Below are 26330 nucleotides of genomic sequence, written 5' to 3'. Positions count from 1 at the left end.
TTTTAGTGTGTTGGGGGGGGGGGGGGGGGCGGAGAAGAATGTCCTGAATAGGGTCAGTGGCTTATGAAAAGCTTTGAAGGCAATAGTGGATACATACATAATATAGAATTGTTGAAAAATAACGATGCTAAGATTGGGGAAAGGTAAAAAAAAAAAAAAAAATTGTAGTGAAGTATTGTACATATGACGACTTGAATGGGAAGTGTTTCTCTAAATAAAATACCCGACTGGTTGACTTAGGGCTGTAAGAGAGGTGATCCAAGTTAGTTTTTGTTCTCCTAGACATTATGGAGAATAATTTTGCATTCCCAAGTAATAATGTATTCACAGTAGCCCTAGAACTCAAAACAGAGTTGAAGGGGCCACTGGTGCATGGCTAATTAAGACATGACTGTGTATCTAACTAAATTCTATATCTAAGTCAGCCATTTTGTCAGCAGTTATTGTAGTTGAAGTTAAGATACTGGATTTTAGAAACTGATGATACCTAGTACTACTTACGCAAATTTGAAGAGTTTCTGTTTGCAAATGTGTTAGAGATTTGAAAATAAAATATTAAATTATGTAAAGTGATCTTTGTTTCACACTTTAAAAAATGTAAGAGACAAAGAAAACAAATTTTAACCACAAGTCAAATGACACATTTATTTGCTTTTTAAAAATTTTATTTTTTAAGTAATCTCTACACCCAGTGTGGGGCTGGAACTCACAATCCTGAGACCAGGAGTCACATGCTCTGCTGACTGAGCTAGCCAGGTGCCCCCATTTATTTGCTTTCTGTAACACATTTTTTTGTCCAGAGAACTAGTGATGTTCATCTCCCCTTGAGGGAAATTTATGGCCCTTCTCTCTTACCTATTATTGGCTTTTCATCCTTAAGCATTGTCTTTCCATTATGTTTTGAAGGTAATGAGGATCTGAAAAGGTTGTGTGTGGAAAGAGTACCAATTAATAGGATAATCTAAATCGATAATTCATTTTATTGTAATGCTTAGAAAACATTTGCAAATAATGTAACCTATCAGATCACTTGAATAAAATGAAGGGTAGAATCAGTAAGGCAGTTGGTAAGGAGGGAGTAGTGAACAAATACTGAAGAAAGTGTGAGTAGAAGGAAAGAAGCTGTTACATTAACTTGTATGAAATTACAGTGTATTAGTACAAAACCAGAGTAAACCAAAAAAACCCAACAACATACACACAAGGAGAAAAATTGTTTAAACAGTGTAGATGATTCCGTTGATCCAGTTACAGAGCTCGTGTTCCAGAGTGAGTCTCAGTTTCCATGTGCTTCTCATTTCTCTGGACTGAATGAGAAGGGGGAAAAACCGGATAAATGGCCCACATTTATTCTTACTTTCCCTGACTTTCTGACAGAATTGTCCAGGGTGAGTTTAACTATTTAGGATTTTAATCTAAAAGCTAGATAAAATGGTGCTCTTTCAAAATAGCAATACTTCGGACTCCATGTTTGATACAGTGTTTTTTGTTCTGTTTTGTTTTTTTAACCTATTTGTGTATTGCCTAGCCCTGTTTCATCACTTTTCAATTTGAACTGAATCTTGTGTTCACCTCGAACACAGTTCCTTAGGGTCTGCATAGGGTGTTAATTAATGACTGTGGTGAGGACTAAGTGTATAGACTTTTTTTTTTTTTTAAGTTTATTTATTTATTTTGAGAGTGAGAGCACGAGCTGGGGAGGGGCAGAGAGAGAGAGAACGAGAGAGAAAATCCTAAGCAGGCTCCACACTGTCAGCACAGAGCCCATCGCAGGGCTCAAACTCATGAACCATTAGATCATGCCCTGAGCCTGAGCCAAAATCAAGAGTCGGATGCTTAACCACCTGAGACACCCACCCAGGTGCCCCGTGTCTGGATCTTTTTTGTGAGCCTTATTTTGTGTTTCAATCTCTGGCTGTATTGTGTCACACTATTTCCTTTTTCAGCATTAGATAAGCCAGGAACCTTCAGTGAGTAAGATGTGCTAAAGTTGACAGTCCTAAGGTTGACAAGGGTTCTGTGTATATTACACCTTACTGGGAAACTGAGCCCAAATTTGAGAAACATTTAGGACATTTAAAGCCAGTTATTGGCTTCTACTTCAGATAAGATGGATAAATTCCTCTCTGAAAAGCAGCTACTTTTGCTGTCTTTGAAATATATCAAAGCCAAGTTTAGTGAGCTTGAAATATTTCTAAAATACCCTTTAATAGGTTTAATTCTTTTGCTTATTTTTCTCATTAAGAAATACCCATAATGGTTCATGAGGTTTCAGCAGTAGTAGAGATCTTTGTTGAGTTCTTAGGAGAATTAAATATTTTAATACTAATGAATATTAGAATAGTGTCTGGCACATAGTAAACTTTACCTAAATAAACACTACTTTATTATTGGTTTGAATAGCCTGAGTATTTTTCTTTTCATTAATCTTGGTGATAGATATTGTGGTAGATGGTAGTATTGTTGAAAATATTTGCTTCCATTTTCTGTGACAAGATTATACATTGCTGCTCCATTAGTCAAGTGATTTGTTTTGGCCAATGAAACGTTACTGGCAACAATATGCCATGTCAGGCAGAAGCTTTAAGAGCTGTCCCATGTTTTGCCATGTCCCTTTTCCCTTCGCCTATAGGATAGACATTTTAGGTGGGATTTTTTTCTTTTAGTCTAGATCCTGGAATGAAGATCACATGGAGCAAAGCTAGAAGCTGATTCTTACAGGTTATATAAAATATAAAGTGACTAAGAAATAAATCTTTGGGATGCCTGGGTGGCTCAGTCGGTTAAGCATCCAACTTCAGCTCAGGTCATGATCTCACAGTTCATGGGTTCAAGCCCTGCGTTGGGCTCTGTGCTGACAGCTCGGAGCCTGGAGGCTGCTTCCGATTCTGTGTCTCCCTCTCTCTCTGTCCCTCCCCCACTCATGCTCGCTCTCTCTCTCTCTCTCTCCCTGTCAATCTCTCTCTCTCTCTCTGTCAAAAATAAATAAATGTTAAAAAAATAAAAAGAAATCTTTGTTGTGAGTTACAAAAATGTTTGAATTTTTGGTTGCCTCAACATAACCTATATTGACCTTTTTTACACACACACACGCATGCATGCAAATGAGCAGGTTTTAGCACATGGACTAATGTATCAGTGAGGTCACAGGCTTTTGGAGGGCTGGAAAAAATTTTTATTTATTTTTGTATACTTGATGGCACCTAGTGTAATGGTTCACAAATAATAGTAAATGTTGATCACGTACGTGAGTAAATACGTATTTAGAGATGTGTGATTGTGAGGAAAAGCAGGAAGCCATAGGTGGTAATTCTGTTAATAGGCTCATCAGTGAAAGCCAAATACTAACCTACATAAGCGTGAATATAAAATATCTACTACATATATTCTTTTCTAATTACTTGCAGTGGTCTGAGATTAAAATATTGACCTGAAACTCTATTAACATCTGGATTGAAGTTGACTTATGAATAGATTTTTTTTGTACTCAGAAATTTCTTTGACAAGTGTCCTGACTCTTTTGTATTCAAATTTTATAAAGAGGTAGAAATGAATTTATTTGGGAAAGGGTGTTCATGGAACATGATAACTTTCTTGGCATAATAGTAACTAAATGTGATTATCAGACTTGCCTTCTGGAAGTTATTTTACAGGAAGTTTTTAAAAATTAATGATACATTGAGCTTAATGGAGAAAGAAGATGCAACTTGGTTCCTTTGTTAGACATGTTTGAAGAAGTTTCTGGGCATGGGTGAATATAGAACAAGACGATTTCACATGGAAAAGCTTCTAAAATATATCCCTTGGTTGTCTAAAGTTGAGAATCATTTTTATAGTATTTGTTCTGAGCACAAATTAATAATAGGTGACCTTTATTTCTCATTGTGTATTAGCCACTGTGTATTAGCCAGTGACTTTACCTGCATTATCTTACATATTTCTCACAGTGATCCTATGAACTTAGGTGTTATTTTTCTCATTTTTCAGATGAGGAAACATTTTAAAATTTACATTGCTAGGAAATAGTCTGGTTTAGCAGCCAAGGAACATGTTGACTTTAGTAATGAGAAGTATATGTCTGCTAAGAGTAAAACCTCAGTGTCTTCTCTGTTTTTCTTTTAGCAGGATGTCTTTATTTGAGAAACTATCTGATGCTCTTTACTTTCACTGTTCCTTTTTGTACAGTGACAGTCTCCAAATGAGGAATTTGTTTTCTTTTTTTTGTAATAAGGATTTTTCCCCCTAAGTTTGGTAATTATTTTTGCTGAGAAACTTTGTATATGTGACTTGATTATGATACTTTCTTACCCCCTTAAACAAAATGCAATAAATGTTTTAAACAAGGTAAATGGAATATATTTTTCTTTTTTTCTTACTCCAGTGATCATTAGGAAAAAGTTATTGTATTCTGATGCCTTTAAAAACTATCAAGTGTCTGCTATACTTTCTGAGTTCTTTGTCTGCTTTTTAATAGTGTTTTTGTGTCCTTCCTTGACTGGTCTGCCTCTCTTTAGCAGTTTCACTACCCTTTTTCATTTATCATGAGTTTGAATACCAACCAAGTAAACCTGTTAGGATTTGAGTAAAATAAAGTAGGCTTAATGAAGCTCTGATGATGGCTGAAATTTACTTTGTTGCGATTAAAACCTTAAGCTTTTTTAAGGTTAATAGATAATTACATATAATACATGAGCTCCTATTATAACTTTTCTTTTTTAGTTTGCAGTGTCCAAAGACCCTGATGGAACTTTATTGTACCTGAATTTTGGAGTGGCCAGATTCTTGACAGTGACTTTCATCTAAATATTTTTATATTTTAGCAAACTATTCTAATTCTTTTGCCTTTTATGTAGTGGCATGAGAGCAGTTCAGAATTCCTGTTTCAAATTTTCTTTCTTTTGTCTTATTTTGATAGGTGAATACAACCTTAGGTTCTTTAGAACTAGTTAGTTGCTCAAATGTGACCTTTTTGCATTGACTTAATTTTTTTCCTTTATGGGATCATGCTCCAGTTTAGTGGTTTTTTAAACCCTTGCTGTACATCAGAATCACCTGTTGTGTGCATAAAAAATTCAGATGCCTTGGCCCCAATATGTATTAGTTCAGTAAGTTTAACTTGAGGCTTAACTCTGGTGATTCTGATGGGAAGCTAGGTCTGAAAATTACCGTTTGTGTGTTTTAAAATACTTTCCATGCTATATCATGAAAGATTTCAAAATGCATTTTTCCTTGGGGGTCGGGTGGAGATTTCCAGAAACAAACAAAAATTCTTCCATCTTTGCACATTTCCCTAATCTAAATTAAGCTTTATGCTTTTCACCCATGCACTGGATGGAAGCTTTTTCTTGGAGAAATTTTCCTTTGAGGGAGAGCAGGCATTTTGGTAATTTTGGAGAAAGCAGGCCATGTTACTCGCTCTCTAGAGACTCTTGTTCTTCCTTTTGGAAGAGCTCAGGTTTAATATAGCGCAGCTGTTGAACTCTGCCCTTCAAAGTTTTAAGAAGAAAGTGTTTTATCCTTTAAAATGGAAATGCCTTTTTTAGGGAGGTGGTCTTTGGCTGGATATAGTTCTCTAAGAAAGTTGCATGCTTTTCTAGAGTTCTTTTGTTTCAGTGATTTCTTAGAATTGTTTCAGATGTTGAGGGCACAGTCTCAGAGTAAAAATCTGGCTGCTTTGTAATATGTTTTGCTGTATCCTTAACAAAGCTAGATGAAGAGTTTATTTCTTTGTGTTTTCTAGGACTCGAAAATATGTTCTTTCCTTTATTCAGCCACTCTATACATAAGTAAATGGTCCTTGAATAGGGTTTACTAGACAAAAGATCCTGTTCTAGATGACTGTTCAGCAAGCCATATGCTTCTCCTAAAAATGTCAGTCTGTCTTGATGAGCTTTAAAGTGAATACAGATGTTTTGGCTCTTTTGAGGACTACCACTTTTTGTGTGGAAAGAGCACTTCTTTTTCAGGAGATTTCTTCAATATACTTACAGAAATTTGCATGAAATTTATATTTATAACTTTTGTCTTTTAAGTCTAATGAAATTAGATTTAATTAGACATTAATAATTTGAGTTTAATTTTAATATCCTTAGTATAAATGAGATTTGGGAAAATAAAATAGATCTCAATATGGCTTTTGTTAAGATTTTGTATTTATTTAGTCTTTTTAAAAATTTGGAACTCAAATTTTTACCTTGTAATATTTACCTTTATGCAATGAAAGGTGATATTTTGGCAGGAAGGGTTACCTTTTTAGATGTTCAATACCTTTTACTTTGCTAGGTTAAGGCTAGAAGTAATAGTCATTAGATTCATACAGTGTTTGAGTTGGGAGAAAACTCTAGGATCTTCCTGCCTGACCTTTTGTGTATGCAGGAATCTCTAGAATTTCCTGTTTCTTGATTATCTAACACTTGAGGAATAAATGGTAAATTTCTGGTAACCCTAGAAAACATTCTACTTTTAGATTCGTTGGTAAGTGATATTCCCTTTAATATTGTGTAGAAAAATTCTAACCCCCATGCACATGTCAGCCTTTCAGATAATTTAAGATATTTGTCATTACTCATTCTCCCCTTTAAGTGTATGCTCTAGACTTAGCATATATTGTGTGTTGTTTTGTTTTTTTACCCTTTATTAATTTATTACCAGATTTCTTAATGATTTACTACCTCTTGGTACTCCTTAGGATATATTCCATTTTGCCAATATCTTTCTTTGAGCTGTATACTGTTAACTAAATGAAATTACCAGAGGTGATAACTTAGTGAGTTGAAATTGAATTAAAGAGAAAAGTTGACTTTAAGTCGGAATTTAAAAATTTTTGTTTTTAAAATTATAAAGAAAAATTCACTTTTTCCTTTTGGTGAACAGTTTTTAGAATTTAATACATGTATAGATTTGTGTAATCACCACAGTAGTCAGGGTACAGAATATTGAAAGAATTCATCACCCTGAAAGACTCCATCACCCTGAAAGACTCCCTCATGTTATCCCTCCTGACTCTAGACCCTGGCAGTAAGTTATCTTTTCTTCATCTCCATAGTTTTGTAGTTTTGAGAGTATAATATAAGTGGAACCAGGCAGTATACAATTTTGTGAAGATTGGTGTCTTTCACTCAACATAATGCCTTTGAGATTACCTAAGTTGTTGTGTATATCTATAGTTTATTCTTTTTTATGGCTAAGTAGTAAATATTTTGTGGATGTACCACACAATTTATCCATTCACCCCTTGAAGGACCAAATGGTTTTTTGGTTTTTGGTTTTTAATACTTATAAGTAGAGCCACTATAGTAAATACTTGTGTACAGGAGTTGTATGAACGTGATTTCATTTTTCTAGAGTAGCTACCCGGGAGGGAGATTCCTGGGTCATTGGTAGTATTTGTTTAATTTTATAAGATACTAATAAACCATTTTCCACAGTGGTTGTATCATTTTCCTTTTTCACTAGCAATGTATGAAAGTTTTGTCACTCTGTGTCTCATTAACAGTGATATTGTCAGTATTTTTTAATTTAGCCATTTTAATAGATGTATAATGATATTTTATTGTGGCTCTTTTTTTTTTTTTATGTTTATTTTTGAGAAAGAAAGTGAGCAGGGGAGGGGCAGAGAGAGGGGGTGACAGAGGATCCTAAGCAGGCTCTGTGCTGTCTGCTCTGGAGCTTGAACTCACGAACTGTGAGATCATGACCTGAGCTGAAGTTGGACACTTAACCAACTAAGCTACCCAAGTTTGTGGTTTTTTAAATAACAGTTTCATTGAGATATAATTTATATTCCATAAAATTCACTCACATAAAGTAAAATTTGATGGTTGTTAGTATATTCACAGTGTTGTACAACCATTCATAGCCAATTGTAGAACATTTTTATGACCCCCAAAAGAAACTCTGTGCCCACTAGCTTTTACTTCTGTTTCTCCCTTTCCCCCAGTCTTAGGCAACCAAGAATCTACTTTCTGTGTCTGTAGATTTGCCAGCTCTGGACATTTCATACAAATGGAATCACATATGATCTTTTGTGACTAGCTTCTTTTACTTAGCATAATGTTTTCAAGGTTTATCCAAGTTGTGGCATCTATCAATACTTTATTCCTGTTTATTGATAAATAATATTCCATTGTATGGACATACCACATTTTATTTATCCATTAGTTGATGGGCATTGGGGTGGTTTCCACTTTTGATTATTAATGAGTAATGACCTATGAAACATTTGTGTATAAGTTTTTGTTATACATATATTTTTATTCTTTTGGGGATATACAGAAGAGTTGAATTGCTGGATAATGTTGTAACTCTCTGTTTAGTCTTTTGATTAACTGCCAGACTGTTTTTCCAAAGTGGCTGCACCATTTTACATTCCCATCAAGAGTAAAGGAGGGTTCAGTGTCTTCACAACCTTGCTGACACTTGTAATTGTCTTCTTTATTATAACCATCCTAGTGAGTGTGAAGTGGTATCCGGTGGTTTTTATTTGTATTTCCATGATGGCTAACTCATTGTGGTTTATATCTGTTTCCCTAATGGCTAATGATGTTGAACTTTGGGGAAGTGTTTGTTTATATATTTTGCCTATTTTTTAATTGGGCTGTTTGTTTTTTTATTGTTGAGCTCTGAGAGTTCTTAAACTATTCTGGATATAAGTCTTTTGTCATATATGTGGTTTGTAAATATTTTCTCCCAATCTGTAGCTTTTCTTCTTTTAACTGTATCTTTTACAGAGTAAAAGTTTTAATTTATTTGAAGTCCAACTTACCAGTCTTTTTTTTTAATGGATAGTACTTTTGTTGTCCAAAGAACTCTGCTGAACCCTGTCAGCGAGCCCTCTTGCTCAACTATAGACCCCAACAGTTACTTATGGTACTTTCTTGAGGCCTTGACAAAGAATTTTGCAATGACCTAAACATTCCAACCACCAGACCAGAAGAGCCCAGATAGTGGTGGAATGCCTAGAAGACCACACCTCACCCATCCCCTTCTAGCCCATGATCATAGGCTAAACACATACTGACCCCTACTCATAGTCACACACTCTTTGCCTCTCTTGAACTTACTCCTCTGAACTCTCTCTTCAAAACTCTAGGTGTCCATCTTGCTGGTAGAGGTAGATTGTTAAGGCTCAAGCCTGCCATCTCCCATGGCTGCTGAAATAAATGTTTCCCTTTCTCTTTTCCAAACCCTTGTCTGTAGAGTTATTGGCTTCTCTTGTTGAGTTTATCCCAATTTGTTTGCCAATAGTGTCAACATAACCAATTAGCAATACCTCTGATTTGTCCAGGCCCCTCAGGATTCCCTGGAAGGAACAAAAGGCTGTTGAAGCTCCAGGGCTTACCCGTTTCCTGAGTTTCCTGAGTTTGCAGCTGTATGTTTGGGAGCAACCGCAGGTTGAAGATTTTTTTGTATTCTCAAAGTTTTGAAGTTTAATATTTTACATTCAGATCTATGATCCATTTTGAGTGAATTTTGTATGAAGTGTGAGATTAAATTTGAGGTTAATTTTTTTTGCATGTGAGTATACACTTGTTCAACACCATTTTGTGTTTACTGTGAAGACTATCTTTTTGTTTCTGTTTTTTTAAGGCGTTATTTTTAAGTAATCTCTACAACTGATGAATTTACAACCCCAAGATGAAGAGTTGTGTGCTCTACCGATTGAGTGAGCCAGGCGCCCCTAAAGACCATTTGTTTTCAGGAGCGCCTGGGTGGCTCAGTTGAGCATCCGACTCTGGCTCAGATCATGATCTCACAGTTTGTGGCTTTGAGCCCCATGTCGGGCTCTGTGCTGACAGCTCAGAGTCTGGATCCTGCTTCGGATTCTGTGTCTCCCTGCCCCTTCCCTGCTCGTGCTCTGTCTCTCTCAAAAATAAATAAACATTAAAAAAAAAAAAAAGACCATTCTTTTTCCATTGAATTGATTTTGTACCTTTGTCAGCAGTCATTTGGTTATATCTGTCTGGGTCTGTTTTTGTATTCTTTATTGTGTTGCATTGATCTAAATCCCTTTGCCACTACCACACAGCTTTGATTACTATAGCTTCAGAGTAAATGTGTATTAAAATTGAGTGATTGTGATTCTTCAGTTTCATTCTTTTTTTTTCAAAAAATTTTTAACTATTCTAGTTTCTTTGCCTTTTCATCTAGATTTTATTTTATTTTTTATTTTTATTAAAAAAATATTTTAATGTTTATTTTTGAGAGAGAGAGCACGTGAGCAGAGAAGGGGCAGAGAGAGATGGAGACCGAATCTGAAGCAGGCTCTAGGCTCTGAGTTGTCAGCACAGAGCCTGATGCAGGGCTCGAACCCACGAACTGTGAGATCATGACCTGAGCCAAAATCAAGAGTCAGATGCTCAACCTACTGAGTCACCCAGGCACCCCTAAAATTTTCAGTTTCTAATTGTATATAGAAATAGGATTGATTTGGGGGCTCCTGGCTGGCTCAGTGGGTGGAACCTGTGACTCTTGCCCTTGAGGTCTTGAGTTCAAGCCCCATGTTGAACGTAGAGCTTACTTAAAAAAAAAAAAAAAGATCGATTTTGTGTTACGACTTTTTATCCTATAACCTTGCTAAATTTACTTGTCCTATATGTATTTTGTAAATTCTTTGGGATTTTTAAAAGTAGATGATCATGCAGTCTGTGACTAGCGTCGGTTTATTTCTTGTTTCAGTCTCTGTGCCTTTTGTGTCTTTTCGTTTTCCCAAAGGATGTTAAAAAAGAATGGTGACATTAGACATTCTTCCCATTTACCAGGCTTTGAAGCATTTAGGTTTTCACCATTAAGTAGAGTGTTAGCAAAGGTTGAGGAAGTTTCCTTCTACTACTAGTTGGCTAAAGTTTTTATCATGAGTGGATGTTCAACGAGACTTCCTCTCATTGAGAGAGAGACAGAGCATGAGCAGGGGAGCAGCAGAGAGAGAGGGGAGACACAGAATCTGAAGCAGGTTTCAGGCTCTGAGCTGTCAGCAGAGAGCCTGATGCGGGGCTTGAACCCATGAACCGCGAGATCATGACTCGAGCCGAAGTCAGAGGCTTAACTGACTGAGCCACCCAGGTGTCCCCCCCTTTTTAATGTTTATTTAGAGAGAGAGCTGGGGAGGGACAGAGAGAGACAGGGAGTGAGAATCCCAAGCAGGCTTCACGCTCTCAGCACAGAGCCCAACATAGGGCTCCATCTCACCAACTGTGAGGTCATGACCAGAGCTGAAATCAAGAGTCAGATGCCGAATTTAATGAGCCACCCAGGTGCCCCGAGACTTCGTCTTTGATGCATAAATTATTTAGAGGAGTTTTGTTTAATTTCCAAGTATTTGGAGATTTTCCTCTCATTTTCCTATTAACTAATTTTGAGGTTAATTGCATTATGTTCTGAAAATCCAGTTCCCTGGGTTTCCCTTTTCAGTTTCCATCCAGAAATTTGTGACTCTTCTTACCCTACTCTGTAGTCAGGGGCTAAGAGATGGAGAGATGGAGAAACTAGAAAAAAACAAAAACTGCAATAGGTGTTGGTCCTGTTTTTTGTTTTGATTTGTTTTGTTTTTGTTTTTTAGAATCACAGCTTTAGTAACTGAAGTGATGGCTCTTTCAGGTTTCCATGTGACCACGGGATTGCCTATAGCTTGTGCATGGTGCATGGGAGAACAGAAACGGGGAAAAACATGGGTAGTTTCCATACTTACACATTTCTGTTAGTTTCCTTTGTAGATCTTTGGGCCAGAGTGATTGTTCTGGAGGAATGCTCACTCCTAGGTTTCTGGCTACATGAAATTCAGGCAGGGGATACTGGAGAAAAAAAAAATAAATTCACTTCTGGTTGAGTGGTATTTCACTTCCTTGATCTGCCTGCTGTTTGCTTTTTAGCAAAAAGCTGTTCTGTGTATCCTGTCCTGAGTTTATGGTTACATTTAGTGAAGAGACAGGGTGGAGTGTGCTTACTACATCTTACCAGGACCAACCATCTTAGGATGAATTATTTTTTAAAGTCAATTGTAGTATTTCTTGCATTTTAGCATATCTGAATAGATTTAAAAGATGTAAAAATGACTCCAAAAAGTTCTTCATACAGATTGTAAACCATTGATTCTCAGCTGTTGGAGGGGGAAGGGAGGAATTAACAACATATCAGAATCTTAGAAGTAGAGAGAGGATTTCAAAATATATGTGCCTGTGGTTGAAAATCATGGCATTTAATAAAAGGTGGACGTTTGTTGCTCATATAAATGGTCAGAAATATACATTAAGTTACTGGCTTAGACCATCAACTAATAAATCTAAACTTTAGAGGATATGGTAGTCAGAGATTTATTCTGACGGAAATTTTAGTATCTTCTCTCTAGAATATGTACTCTTATATACAAAATCAGAGTTTTATTTTTAGGGGATTCATGGATCTTATACTTTCTAGCCCTTCCATAGAGAGTATTAGATCTTATACTATGTTTATACTAGCTCTTGTGTTAGACCTTTCTCAGTTACCAGTGACAGAAACCTAGAAACTCAAATGACTTGGCTTAGTCAAGAAGAGGGAATTGGTTTATATTATCAAGCAAAGGAAAAGGTAAGGATACAGCTAAATGGTCCCAGGGACCAGAGCTAGACAGGGACCAGGCTGTCTTTCTAATTTGTCTCTGTCATTCTCTGAGTGACAGCTACTACTTGAGATTGTTTTTTCCTATGTGGCAGATACAGCTAATGAAAGTTTTTTTTAGACTTATATCCCATATCTTTATCACCAGGGAGGGACTGAAAATCCTTTTCTTTGGTACCAGGTTTTATTTATTTATTTATTTATTTATTTATTTATTTATTTATATTTCTTATTTTTTAAAGTAATTTTTATTTATTTATTTATTTATTTATTTTAACATTTATTCATTTTCAAGAGAGAGAAAGCCTGAGCAGGGGAGGGGCAGAGAGAGAGAAACACAGAATCTGAAGCAGGCTCCAGGCTCTGAGCTGTCAGCATAGTGCCTGATGTGGGGCTTGAACCCATGAACCGTGAGATCATGACCTGAGCTAAAGTCAGACGCTAAACTGACTGAGCCACCCAGGCGTCCCTGGTACCAGGTTTTAAAAATCTTAGGGAAATAATCAGTGAGTCATTAGACTAAGGGTTTACTATAATATGTAGTCATTGTATAGTCATAGTAATTCTGCTTATATTGCTGTGTCATATGCATACATGGGAACTCTGGAAGTCAGGTGTAATGAAAGGTAGGCCTTCTCAAACAAAAATTAAGAATAGTATTTTATATCAAGATCTCTTTAGGGATTTTTAAGGAACAAATAATGTTTGTGTATACTGTGTAGGCTGACTTATCTTTTTTCTTAATGAACTCTGGGATTTTGCTTGCTAAAGTTTATTCACTCATTCAGCAAATATTTGCATTTTTTTCTACTTTCAAAAGGCTGCATTTCTACAGGCTTTACTAGAAACATCTGTCTTGGTGTTCCTTGGAACATCTGCTTTAAGGATGAATGTGTAGGATAGAAATATTCAAGCAAAGTCTAGATGATCATCTTTTGGGTCTTGTGATTGGGCTTTATCTTAGATTGGCATTTCTTAAAGTAGAGTGTAGATGATTTATTTGAGTTGACCCAGGAACTAGAAATGAGGAATTTCTAGACAAGGAAGGAAAAAGTATGATGCTGAGATTGCTGCTGTAAGCACTAGAAACTCAGTTCCACTGGAACCTCCTAAGAAATATACAGAATGCCTCTCAGTATTGTCCATTTGAAAGATGGAAGGTTTGAACATTTTCCACTATTTTTCATTCTCCTGTGGTTGAAAGTATAGACTTTTCTGTTCTTTGAGCTATACCTGTGCTCCTGAAGACCTGAGGCATACATAATGGGCTGGTTCACTTGAGATGGAATGTTGGTGCATAACCTGAGTCTGAAGGTCTGTAATGGTGGCAAATGACAAATTGGCCAGAGGGGTGACATGAGCACCAAAGGTGTTGGTTACAGGCTTCATTATAACTCAAGGGTCTCTATAACTGATTTTTTTGGAGAGGGTGCTAATAATTCTATTAGCTATTATGTACTGAGCACTTAGGCACTGAGGTAATTGCTTTCTGTATGTTATTTCATCTCATGACAATGATCTCATTTTCTTTTTTTTTCTTTTTAAATTTTTATTTTTGAGAGAGAGCACGAGGCAGGAGGGGCAGAGTGGGGGAGAGGCAGAGAAAGAGGGGGAGAGAGGGTCCAAAGTGGGCTCTGCGCTGACAGCAGAGAGCCTGATGTGGGGCTGGAACTCACGAATTGCGAGATTGTGACCTGAGCTGGAGTTGGACGGACGCTTAACTGGATTAAGCCACCCAAGCACCCCTGAATGATTTCATCTTAGATGGTCTATTGACAATTATAGTTTAATCTATTGCTAGGGTTGTGAATAACTCACATTTATTGGAATTTGCTTTATTCACCAGTACTCTGAAGGACATGACAAAGGATTGGGAAACTGAGGTCTTAAAACTCACTTAACTAAATAGTAATAGAAGTCTCTAGGAAAGGGATGGTTTCTTCTGTAAAATTTCATGTTTAAAGAATTCATGATGGTGGTGCCTGGGTGGCTCAGTGGGTTGAGCGACTGACTCTTGATTTTGGTTCAGGTCGTGATCTCATGGTTCATGGGATTGAGCCCCACATTGGGCTCTGTGCTGACAGCACGGAGCCTGCTTAGGATTCTCTCTCTTCTCTCTCTCTGTCCTTTCCTTCTCCCCAACTTGTACATGTTCTCTCACTCAAAATAAATAAATAAACTTTACAAAATAAATAATTCATAATGGCAGAATACTTCCGTACTATGTACCAGGTAGTTGACCAGAGATTGTGTATAATACCCCAGTAAACAAAGGTCAATTTACAGATTTTTCTTTGAATTTGAGAATGTTAACAGATAAGTTTAGTGGCTGGTAACCTTTCTAATCTCATTCTCTGGATTATTTTCTCTTCACTGATACTGCTGAATAATTCTAAGATAGTTAAATTATTTTTTCTACAGCTGCATTTTAGGCTCTTGCTCCTGTCCCACTGTCATCTTTGACTGTTAATATGGTGGTAGCCTGGTCTTCCATCTTCTTCTTATTTTTTAAGATTTTATTTTTGGGTGCCTGGGTGGCTCAGTCAGTTAAGCATCTGACTGGCTCAGGTCATGATCTCACAGTCTGTGAGTTTGAGCCCCATGTCAGGATCTGTGCTGACAGCTCAGAGCCTGGAGCCTGCTGCAGCTCCTCCCCTGCTCATGCTCTGTCTCTCTCTGTCTCTCAAAAATAAATAAATGTTAAAAATAAATTAAAAAAAAAGATTTTATTTGTAAGTATTCTCTATATTGAGCTTGAACCTGCAATCCCGAGATCGAGTCGCACGCTCCGCTGACTGAACTAGCTAGGCGCTCCTTGTCTTCCATTTTATTAATGTGGTTCGGCATACCACTTTAGTGCATAGCTGGTACTGGAATGGATACAACATGCATTTGAGGTCATTTTAGAAATTTCAGTTTCTTCTTCCCTTGAGACTTAAAACATGGTTGTTCTGTTGCTGATGAGTTCATGGTTTAAGTATATCTTAGTTAATGCTGATAAGTGATCCCTTATTAGGGCTCAGATTTTTATTTTGGTCTCAAATTTAAACTTTCAACTTCAAGTTCAAACTGTTAATTTGGCCAGTCCCCTTAACAATGTCTTAATAGTGTCCTTGACCCAAGCTTCAGGAAAAACTGCTTTCCAGAGATAGACATATTAACTCCTGATATTAACCATGCTGTCAGGCTGTATTCTTAGCTTCATACTTGAACTACTTTACTTCATGTATCAGTCCAGTCTACCATCTCTGTCCAACAGCAGTTAGGAGCACACATTTTGGTCAGATCCACCTATATTTGAGTCCTACCTGTGTCACTTCCTAGCTCTGTGCCTTCTTTGTGCCTGTTTTCTGTTTCGTAAAGTGGATATCATAATCTCTCTTTTCAAGTTACATATATATGTATTTATATATAAATATATATATAAATATATATATAAATATATATATATATTTATATATTTATATATATATATATAAAATCCCAAGCAGGCTCTGCACTGTCAGCACAGAGCCCCAGGGTGGTGCTCAAACTCAGGAACCATGAGATCATGACCTGAGCCAAAAACAAGAGTTGGACCCCTAACCGACTGAGCCATCCAGGTGCCCTATTCTTTCTTTTGTGGCTTCTTTCTTTTCCTTTTTGTTCTTTCCTTTCTCACCTTTGTTTTTTTCCTTTCATAAATCTTACCTAGATTCTAGTTCTTCTTCCTGGATTATGAGAACAACTTGGATTTTGTTTGTTTATTTACAGTATTTTATTCATGTGTATATGAAAGAATTATCTGCACCTGGCTTTTTCCAGATTGTGACCTCCCATGCACTCCTCAGCTCAATGCAATCTATTTTTGGCATCCACCATTCCACTGAAATAGCTTTCATCAAGGTCGACAGTGACCCTGTTGCTAAATTAATAAACTCTTCTCAATCCTTATCTTATGTGACCTTTGCAGTCCCAAAAGATGACTTTCTTGTAATTGAAAGATTGTTCCTTTGACTTATACTTTGGCTTTTCTCCTTCTCAGTTCCCTTTGAGTGCCCCATCATCTTTTGCCCATTCCTTGAGCTGTCAATATTTCTCATTTGATTTAATAGCTCTTTATTCTTTTAAAAATGTTTTACATTATATAATATTTTGTATACACTTGAATATATGTAACATACATATTTTAGGAAGCATACTGACAAAGTGAATTCATGTGGACCCACCATCCAGTATAAGAACTAGAGAATTACCAATACTGTTATTTGCATTCTCTCTGTGGTAGGCTGAATAGTTGTCTCCTTCTTCCCAAATATATCCAATGTTCTAATCCTCAGAGCCTGTGAATGTTACCTTAGGTGGCAAAAGGGACTCTGCAGATAGGATTAAGTTGAGGATATTGAGATGGGAGGTAATCCTGGCAGGCCCGATGTAATCACTGTGGTCTTATTAGGAAGGATGTATTATGAGTCAGAGGAAAAGCAAATGTCACCATGGAAGCAGAGACTGGAGCGATGTGACCGTATGCTAAGGAATGCCACCAGCCTCTAAAAGTTAAAAAAGATTAGGAACAGATTCTCTATTGGAGCTTCCAGAAGGAACCAGTCTTGCTTGACACATTATTAGACTGTGAGACTCATTTTGGACTTCTGACCTCTAGAACTGTAAGAAAATAAATTTATGTTGTTTTAATCCACTAAGTTTGTGGTAATTTGTTACAGCGGCAGTAGAAAACTAATAAGCTTTCCTTGTATCTTATCTACCATGACTTCAGTTACCATCTATTTGTACTCAAGCCTAAATGTATATGGTTCATTTGCTATAATATATACTTTTCACTCAAGCCAGTCAGCACACAACTTAAAAAGGGTAAAAGATGTTTAAAAACATTTAAAAATTCAACTGAATTCTCTTATTATTCTACTTAGTTATTATTTAGTACTCAACCAAGAAACAGCAGTTGTTCCGGTGCGAGTTGACTGGCTTATTAAGAGATGGTATGGGGCACCAGGATGGCTCAGTCAGTTAAGCAAGCAGCCGACTTCAGCTCAGGTCATGATCTAGCAGTTTGTGGGTTTGAGCCCCACATCGGGCTCTGTGCTGACAGCTCAGAGCCTGGAGCCTGCTTTAGATTCTGTGTCTCTTTCACTCTCTGCCCCTCCCCTGCTTGCTCTCTGTCTCTCTCAGTCTCTCAAAAAGTGAATAAAAATGTTAAAAAAAAAAAAAAAGAACAAAAAAAAAGAGATGGTATATCTTTACTGGTAAGGGGCTTCCTAAAGGATTTCCAAAGATAATTTTCATTCTTCGTAGTTTTTGCCTAACACACTGACTTTTGGACCTGCTTTCCTTTGAGATGTAACTCTGCATCCTTTTCTTGAATTCTGGACTTCTAGACCCTTAGATCTCTACTTGGATGTCTCCACTTGGATTTTTTATAGGCCTCTCAATCACAGTATATCTGAAACAATTTGATTATGATCATATCCTCTACGACTCCATTCTTTTTCTCCCTTAGTTCCTGTTACCAGTAACTTGCCAGTTACCTAGCTAGAAACCCATGTATTGTTGTCTCCTCCCTCTCCCTCTGGCCTTCCCACACTCGTTCGTTCTCTCTCTCTCTCAAAATAAATAAATAAACCTAAAAAAAAGAAAAAAGAAAAAACTCAAAACGTTGCCTGTACTGTCCAGATACTTTTGTTTTCACCAAGCATTCAATGCTGCAGGATTGAAAAGGGAATTAAAAAATGTTTAGCATATTACTTTGATTCATTCCCATTAAGTGCCTATTATGTGTGGTACAATCTTGGCAAACATGCTCATAATTTATTTTAAAATTATATATAGTACCACAAAACAGTTCAAATTTTAGTTGAAAAATCATGAATTCTTTCCCCCCAAATATTTATTTTTCCACCATTGCTTCATATTTTGCCTTCTCCCAACTCCCTCCCAGTAAATTAAATAAAATTCAACAATACCTACAATATTCCAAAATGCCTTAAACCCTAATAGGTTCCATTTTTTAATTGATTTTATTTCTAAAACAAATAGAACTGAACAAATTTAAGTAAAATTATGTGGTTTGTTTAATGTGGGCTGTAACAGCAGAATGTGTAATTCTCATTCTTAAAAGTCAGGGTGTATTCTGCATTTTGAGCATTCAGCAATTCCAAAATCTATAGTATAATAGCTGTGTAGCTATTTATTACAGAAAAAAAATACTTTTGGCAGTATTTATATGTGCAATATATGTTCATCTTTTCTAGCTTTGATGAAAAATTTTGGAGTCCTAGTGAAAACTCAAGTTGCAATGAAAGCTGTCTTTCTGACAAAATTCTCCTTACACATTTTAGTAAAACGTTGCCATAAGATAAAGTCTGCGATACTATTATTCGAGAAATGGAAGAGGAGGATGTGTCATTAACCTGTAAGTCATCACTTTTCAGTAATCTGTGATGTCACTGACCATGATGGCTACATTTAAAACTCTAGAGAGTTGGTTCATGAGGAAAACAAAAATCTGAAATGCTATCCTGCTTAAGGAAATGGCTGCTATGCAATATTTTTAAATGTTTATACTATTCCATAATCAAATGAGCCCATAGGTATTTACTGAGTATCTTTTCTTTGCTGAAGATTGTGTAATGCTGTGAAACACAAAAGTGAAGAAGAAACAGTTCCTGCTCTCAAAGAACTGACGTCTAGTGGGAGGCAGAGACAAGGAAATAAGCAATCACAATGAAGCATAACAAGCACTAGAAAAAGTAAAAGTTAAAAACAGAGTACTCTAAAACCACATAAAATTAGTATTATAGTCTAAGCTTGTAAATTCAAAAGATGCTCCATAGAGAAAGTGATGGTTAAACTTTTTTTTTGAATTTATTGATTTTGAGGTAGAGAGCAAGCTGGAGAGGGGCAGAGAGAGAGGGAGAGAGAATTCCAAGCAGGCTCTACACTGTCAGTGCAGAGCCCAATGTGGGGTGTGAACCCATGAACCATGAGATCATGAGCTGAGCCAAAGTTGATGCTTAACCAACTGAGCCACCCAGGCGCCCTGTGGCAACATTGTTAAGGAAGTTTTACTTGATAGTCCTGCCATCTGCCACAGTACTTCCCAGTGCCCAATACAGTTGTTCTTCCATAAATGGAAAAGCACCTAATATGTACCATTATCATAGAAATTACTACTAGCATTCAAAGCAGTGACATTGATATTATTGTTTATATGTCTGCCTTTATCCAATAAAAATTTTAAAGCTAGCTACGGAGTCTAGCACTGTGCATAAGACATAGATGCTTGTTTCTTTTTCTCTTTCCCTTTCTTCCCTTCCTGTCTGTCTGTGTCTCTCTCTTTCAAGATTTTATTTTTTCTGTGCCCAATGTGGAGCTCAAACTCGTAACCTCAAGATCAGGAGTTGCATGCTCTACTAACTGAGCCAGGCAGGTGCCCCAACATAGATGTTTTAATTAATCATCATCATTTTTGATTAATTGAGAATAAGAATTAGAATTTTGGCTTTCTTTCTTTCTTTTTCTCTTTCTTTCTTTCAAGATTTTATTTTTAAGTAATCTCTACACCTAATGTGGGGCTTGAACTCAAAACCCTGAGATCAAGAGTTGCACACTCTACCAACTAAGCCAGCCAGGCATCCCTACATTCTTTTTTTTTTTTTTTTTTTTTTTTTTTTTTTAATTTTTTTTTTCCCAACGTTTTTTATTTATTTTTGGGACAGAGAGAGACAGAGCATGAACGGGGGAGGGGCAGAGAGAGAGGGAGACACAGAATTGGAAACAGGCTCCAGGCTCCGAGCCATCAGCCCAGAGCCTGACGCGGGGCTCGAACTCACGGACCGCGAGATCGTGACCTGGCTGAAGTCGGACGCTTAACCGACTGCGCCACCCAGGCGCCCCCATCCCTACATTCTTAAATATATGGTCAGCAGAGTTCATCTGGGCTTTTTGAACATAGATATACTACTTTGTAATTGAAGTATTAGCTCTTGCCAGATCATTAGATTTTTCTTCAAAGAATATTTTATTGCCTGGATATTCGTCAAGAAAATGTAAAGTCAAAGCATCTTTTTAAGGTATAGCATAGTGACTATAGCATATTTGAAAGTTGCTAAAAGAGTAGGTCTTGAAAGTTCTCATCACAAAAACATTTGTAACTGTGTGTGGTGATGGATGTTAACTAGACTCACTGTGATTATCATTTCATAATATATACAAATAGTGAATCATTATGTTGTATACCTGAAACTAATATGCTATTTATGTCAATTATATTTCAAAACAAAATCTTTAGGTGAATATTTTTAAAAGATGGAATGTAATTATGAAAGGTCAAAGGAAAAAGTACTGGTTTCATGTCTCGTTTTCTTATTGATGATATTAGTTTTGTGATTGAAATCAAATTGTATATACATCTGACAATAGACTTAGGTGTTTAGCTAAGTAATTTTCTGAAGTCAGTGCAACTTTTAATTACTTTGTTCAGGATTATCAGTCTGCAGTTTTACTGACTGGATTTGGATACATTTTACAGTGATTGTTGTTTTTTTTTTAATGGTATCAGTGCCTATAAAACTATTTGTTGAATAATAACAGCCTATTTTCTTTATTAAGCTAACCACTATGAAGTTTTCTCTGTGGGTGTGTGCCTTTGTTTTTATGTAGCTTTTTGTGCTCTTGTGCATATATATTGTGTTATGTTTATGAAGTGGTAAGTCTAGATTGTGTTTTACATTTTTGGTTTTTTTAGATTCTATTTGAATTTGTTTAAACAAATTAACTTTACAGACATACATTATTTTAAAAATAATACTGTATTTCAAAGTGGCACTGCTTTGCTAAACTAGTACAGAATATTTTCAGTTTTTCTTTTATTAACTCATCTTTAGACATAGTAATTTATTACTAAATCTTTCCTTTTTTTAACGTTTATTTTGAGAAAGCATGAGGTGGGGAGAGGCAGGGAGAGAGGAAGAGAGAATCCCAAGCAGGCTCCCCAGTGTCAGCACAGAGCCTGATGTGGGGCTCGAACTCCAACTGTGAGATCCTAAGCTGAACGGAAGTCAAGAGTTGGCCGCTTAACCAACTGAGCCACTCAGGCACCCCACTAAATCTTTCTTTGATTTGTTCTTGATGTCAAAAAATGCTCTAAAACAGGTCACAGGTAGCAAACATCTACTATAGCTATTTTGCGAAATTAATTGTTGTTTAGTTATTTTTAAAGCTTTTTTAAAAAAATGTTTATTTTTGAGGTGGGGGGAGGGGCAAGGAGAAAGGGGGACAGAGTATCCCAAATGGGCTCTGTGCTGACAGCAGAGAGCCCGGTGTGTGGTTCACATTCACAAACTGTGGGATCATGACCTGAGCTGAAGTCAGACACTTAATTGACTGAGCCACCCAGGTGCCCCCAATTGTTTTTAATCTGAAATTTTTTTGTTTTTAATGTGAAATTTTTTTTGTAGTTGAATCCATGTCTTAGAATTGGTATGAATTCTAGGGTTAATCTAATAAAAACTTAAAACTTCTAAATGGAATTGTTGATTTAACAACTTTAGTTTCTCAAAGTAATAATGATTGCTGGTAATTTTACTTGGAATAGATTAAAAACTGTGTTAAGTGCTTATTATCATTTATACCTCATTTAATCTTCTTATTAGCTCTATGAGGTGAAGCCTTGGTTCACTAAAGGTAGATGGTACCGACTTCTGATGATAGGAATTGTTAACAAAAATTCAACCAAGTAAATTTTAAAGATCTAATTGGGTTTATTCATGGATTGGTCAGCATGCTGTCTAGAAAGGTGCTCCAGAGAGTACAGAAAGGCAAAGGTTTTTAAAAGCACGACAAGGAAGTTACAAACAGAAGAAAGGATGGGGTGCCTGGGTGGCTCAGTTGGTTGAGCATGCGACTTTGGCTCAGGTCATGATCTCGCAGTTCGTGGGTTCGAGCCCCGTGTCGGGCTCTGTGCTGACAGCTCAGAGCCTGGAGCCTGGTTCAGATTCTGTGTCTCTTTCTTTCTCTGCCCCTCCCCTGCTCATACTCTGTCTCTCTCTCAAAAGTAAATAAGCATTAAAAAATTAAAAAAAAATAAACAGAAGAAAGGATTTTTTGGGGTAAGGTCACCTACCTTGGAGTGGGGAGAGGGTCTTATTAGGTTGATTATCTCATCTTCCTTTGGGGAATGGAGACAGGCCCATATTACCTCATTGGTGCTGACCAGTAAATTCCCGACTGTTTAAAACCACATTTCTGGGGGAGGCTGAAACTGCAATTAGTTGGATATTAAGCCCCAGTTTGGTGACTTGGCCCCAGCATAAATGACTCCATTTTGGGCCTGTGGTGTGGGTGACAGAATGGTGTGCTGTCAAGTCAGATAGCAGGGTCCTCCATGAAGACTCTGTGATGAGAGACTTGGTTCACTAAAAGATAAACAGTAGCAGTAGTCTGATAGCAAGAGTGGTCATGTTAGACAACAGTGGCTTCTTTGAAGTGGGAGATCCTGGGCCCAAATGGTACTGAGTGTTGTTCGAAAAGTCTAGGCTGCTGAGCTTGCTAAATTGTTAAACTTTCTTAGTGGTGCCCACGTGGTTTTCCTAGCAGTCATATATTTCAAATTCCAGTCATTTCATCAAGGAAAAATAATTTCAGTCTTGCCTTTGACCAATCAAAAAAATCCTTCGATATAAATGTTGATAGTGGTGATTTGGAATTCATGTTCATAAGTAGTCATTTCTGGAGAGCACAACTAACCATCTGAGGGTGTAGATTAAAATTAACTGGTACATATTAGATGGTACTATTAATACTGAAGATTTAATTTTTTTTTCAACAGCTGGACTAGCTAACATTTACTGAGCCTTGACCAAGTGCCAAGCACTTACTAAAGCTTTATATACATTGTCTCACTTAATCCTCACAGTATGCAGTGTGTAAAACTATGGTCAACATTACTTTTCAGTGTAATATTTTAAAGAGATAATGCAGTCATAGAATTCTGTGTATGTAAATTGTATGAGTCTTTCTCATCTCTGTTTCCTGTTTGCTCATTTCCCACTGCTTTCCCCACCCACCAAGAAATCACTGTTAATAATTTCCTATGCTTGGAGTTTGTGCATATTCAAGTAAATACATTTTTACTCTTTCCATTTTTCCATAAATAAAGCATACTAATAATATTTTTCATTTTGCTTTTTCAACTTTTTATAAGGTTTATTTTTTTAAGTAATCTTTACCCACAGCATGGGGTTTGAACCTACAACCCTGAGATCAAGAGTTGCATGCTCCACTGACTGAGCCAGCCAGGCACCCCTCAGGTTTTCAAGTTTTTATTAAAATCTTATACTAAAAAGTTAGACTACAATGAATCCATAAACCCACCACTTAGGTTTATCATTGTTAATATTTTGCTGTTTTTTGCTCATTTTGCATTTATGTATTATATGTATAAAATTTACATATATGACTATATATGCATATGTATGTATATGAGCAAAATGGACATACACGTATATTCTTTTTTTACCTAAGCTATTTGAAAGTAAATTATATATATCACAGTACTCCATCCATATTGTAAGATAAATTACCACCAGCCAATGAAGGATTTTAAGTAGTGGAGTGGAATGATTGGTTGTAATTACTTGGTGATGTGGAAGATGCCTTTAAAGATGATAAGACTAGAATCAGGGTCACCAATTAAGTGATTGTTTTATTGGTCAAGGTGGGAGGGAATAAGGACAGGAGTGGATTTGGTAGTACTTTATAGTGAATTGGACAGAAAAAGGAAAGTTAGCTGTTTACATTCTTTAGAGAAAATCTGGAAAAGATGTGTTTGTCAATCTTTTATAGGGTTCCCTTTTCTCTCCTGCCCCTAAATGAGCTGATAATGTTGTTAATGGGGGGAAGAAGTGAACATTTCTGTACACCCCACACTCCATGCCTGTTACTTAACAGGCTATGTAATTCTGCCACTCATTCTGTGAGTTATTATTATCCTTATTTTTGCAGATGAGGAAATTGAAATGCAGAATTGTGAAGTAATTTGTTCAAGATCATATTGCTCTTAAGTGGCAGATCTGAAGTTTTAACATGGATCTGACTGATTTACTGAGTTACTACATGGCTGTTTTCCCAATTGTGTCATGAAGTTAAAAAAAAAAAAATAGTGATTTTTTTCTTCTAAATGTATTTGTAATTACTCTCAATCATGTAATCATTGACTTTAAGAAATTGCGTGCCCAAGAGTGCTAGGTTTGCTAAAGGACGGATACTTTATGAATTGAAGAATAAGCAGCACCTACCAACTAGCTTTCTCTTTGATGGTTATTGCTAGATGATGAGTGCTAGTCTGTTCAGTTTTCATGTCTTATAATTTCAGCACATTTTCTGTGATGGAATTTCATTTTAAAATATATTTATGATTCAAACATAATCCCAATGGTTTTATGGCAGTTAGAAGTTTTAAACCAAAAGATTCCTAAACTGGAGCAAATAAGCGACAAGTTGGAATACTTCAAAGTGAAGATAAATGAGGATAAAATACATTGCTTTTTTTTTTTCTTTTAAATTAGATAAGCTGTCCAAGATGAAACAGTAGCATTAAAGCTGGTGTGAAGCAAATTGTCTCTTGGCTTTTTGATTCGTTTTTTTTCTTTGAAGCTATAAGAAAATAAATCACGTGGCCCTTAAAGACCAAAAATGTGCTTTTTAAAGGGGACATCTTGATTCACTTGAAAATAGTAAACTCTCAATGTGTAATACTTCCAATCTCAAACAGTCAGAGTGAAACAGGCATTATACAACTTAAGTTCTCATATGGCATTCCCTAGAGAAGTACTTGAAAAGAGAATTGCTTATCAAGCTATATCAGTTAAGATACCAAACCCCACAATATCTGTGGCTAAAACTAACAGATTTATTTATTGTTCATGTTTCATATCCCTAGTGGGACAGCCAGAAGCTCTACTTCTCCACTGTTTGTCCTCACTGACCACTGTTGTTTTCTCTGACAGAGGAAAAAAGGCAATTGGTTTCTCTGACAGGGGAAAAGAGATAGGCAATTATGCACTGACTTTTAAAGCTACTAAATAGTGCCACTTCCTTTTCTTTCATTGGCTGAAATAAGTCACATGCCCACACCTAACTTTAGAGATGGTGGTGAAGTGTAATCTTGCCATATGCATGGAATGAGAACTAGAATACTGGGCACAACTGTAATGGTTCACACATAAGCCTTGTGAGGAACATAGAGAATTTTGTGTGGTTGATTAGTAGAATCTTTTTTTGTTTTGTTTTGTTTGTTTGTTAAAGATAGTACCTCTGAAGTAAGAACTACTGTGATGAATTAAGGCTCTTGATGCTAAAAGGTAAATGAGGTAGGTAACCTCATTGAAAATGTCCAATAGTTACTTGACTAGAGTAGTCAGTTTGTTCATCCTGGGCTTGCTTTTCCTTGTGTTTTGTTCTTTATAATCATTGATATATTAAAGAAAATTTGCTCTATTGATAACATGAAAAGTATCAATTATTATTATGAAAAACATGTGTTGAATAATGGTGCCAAAGCAATGGTCTGAAAAATCACTAGGGTGGTAATTGGTATTAGTATGTTAATAAAGTATCACTTATTTCGTGTTACATAGACGTGCACTTGACATGCATATTTTTTTTTGAAAAAATTTTTAATGTTTGTTATTGAGAGACAGAGCATGAGCAGGGGAGGGGCAGAGAGAGAGGAGGAGACA

The 26330-nt window shown here is 36.4% G+C and overlaps 1 protein-coding gene across 2 annotated transcripts in view; it reads left to right on the top strand.

The window, feature by feature from the left end:
- The window catches only part of NDUFS4 (NADH:ubiquinone oxidoreductase subunit S4), a 112450-nt gene that overhangs the window by 1127 nt on the left and 84993 nt on the right, over nt 1-26330 (top strand). The window contains exon 1 of one of the 2 annotated variants that reach the window (XM_042950080.1): nt 25940-25961. The exons of the other annotated variant lie outside the window; for it this stretch is intronic. Within the exon in view, the coding sequence (XP_042806014.1) occupies nt 25957-25961 (5 nt within the window). The 5' untranslated portion in view covers nt 25940-25956. Of the gene's footprint in view, nt 1-25939; nt 25962-26330 lie in introns of those variants that run through there. 2 annotated transcript variants of the gene reach the window in all.

This window comes from Panthera leo, chromosome A1, assembly GCF_018350215.1.
Source record: "Panthera leo isolate Ple1 chromosome A1, P.leo_Ple1_pat1.1, whole genome shotgun sequence".
In the NCBI taxonomy this organism is placed as follows: Eukaryota; Metazoa; Chordata; class Mammalia; order Carnivora; family Felidae; genus Panthera; species Panthera leo.
Note: the sequence above shows the minus strand (reverse complement) of the source record. Positions and strands in the feature narration are given on the sequence as shown.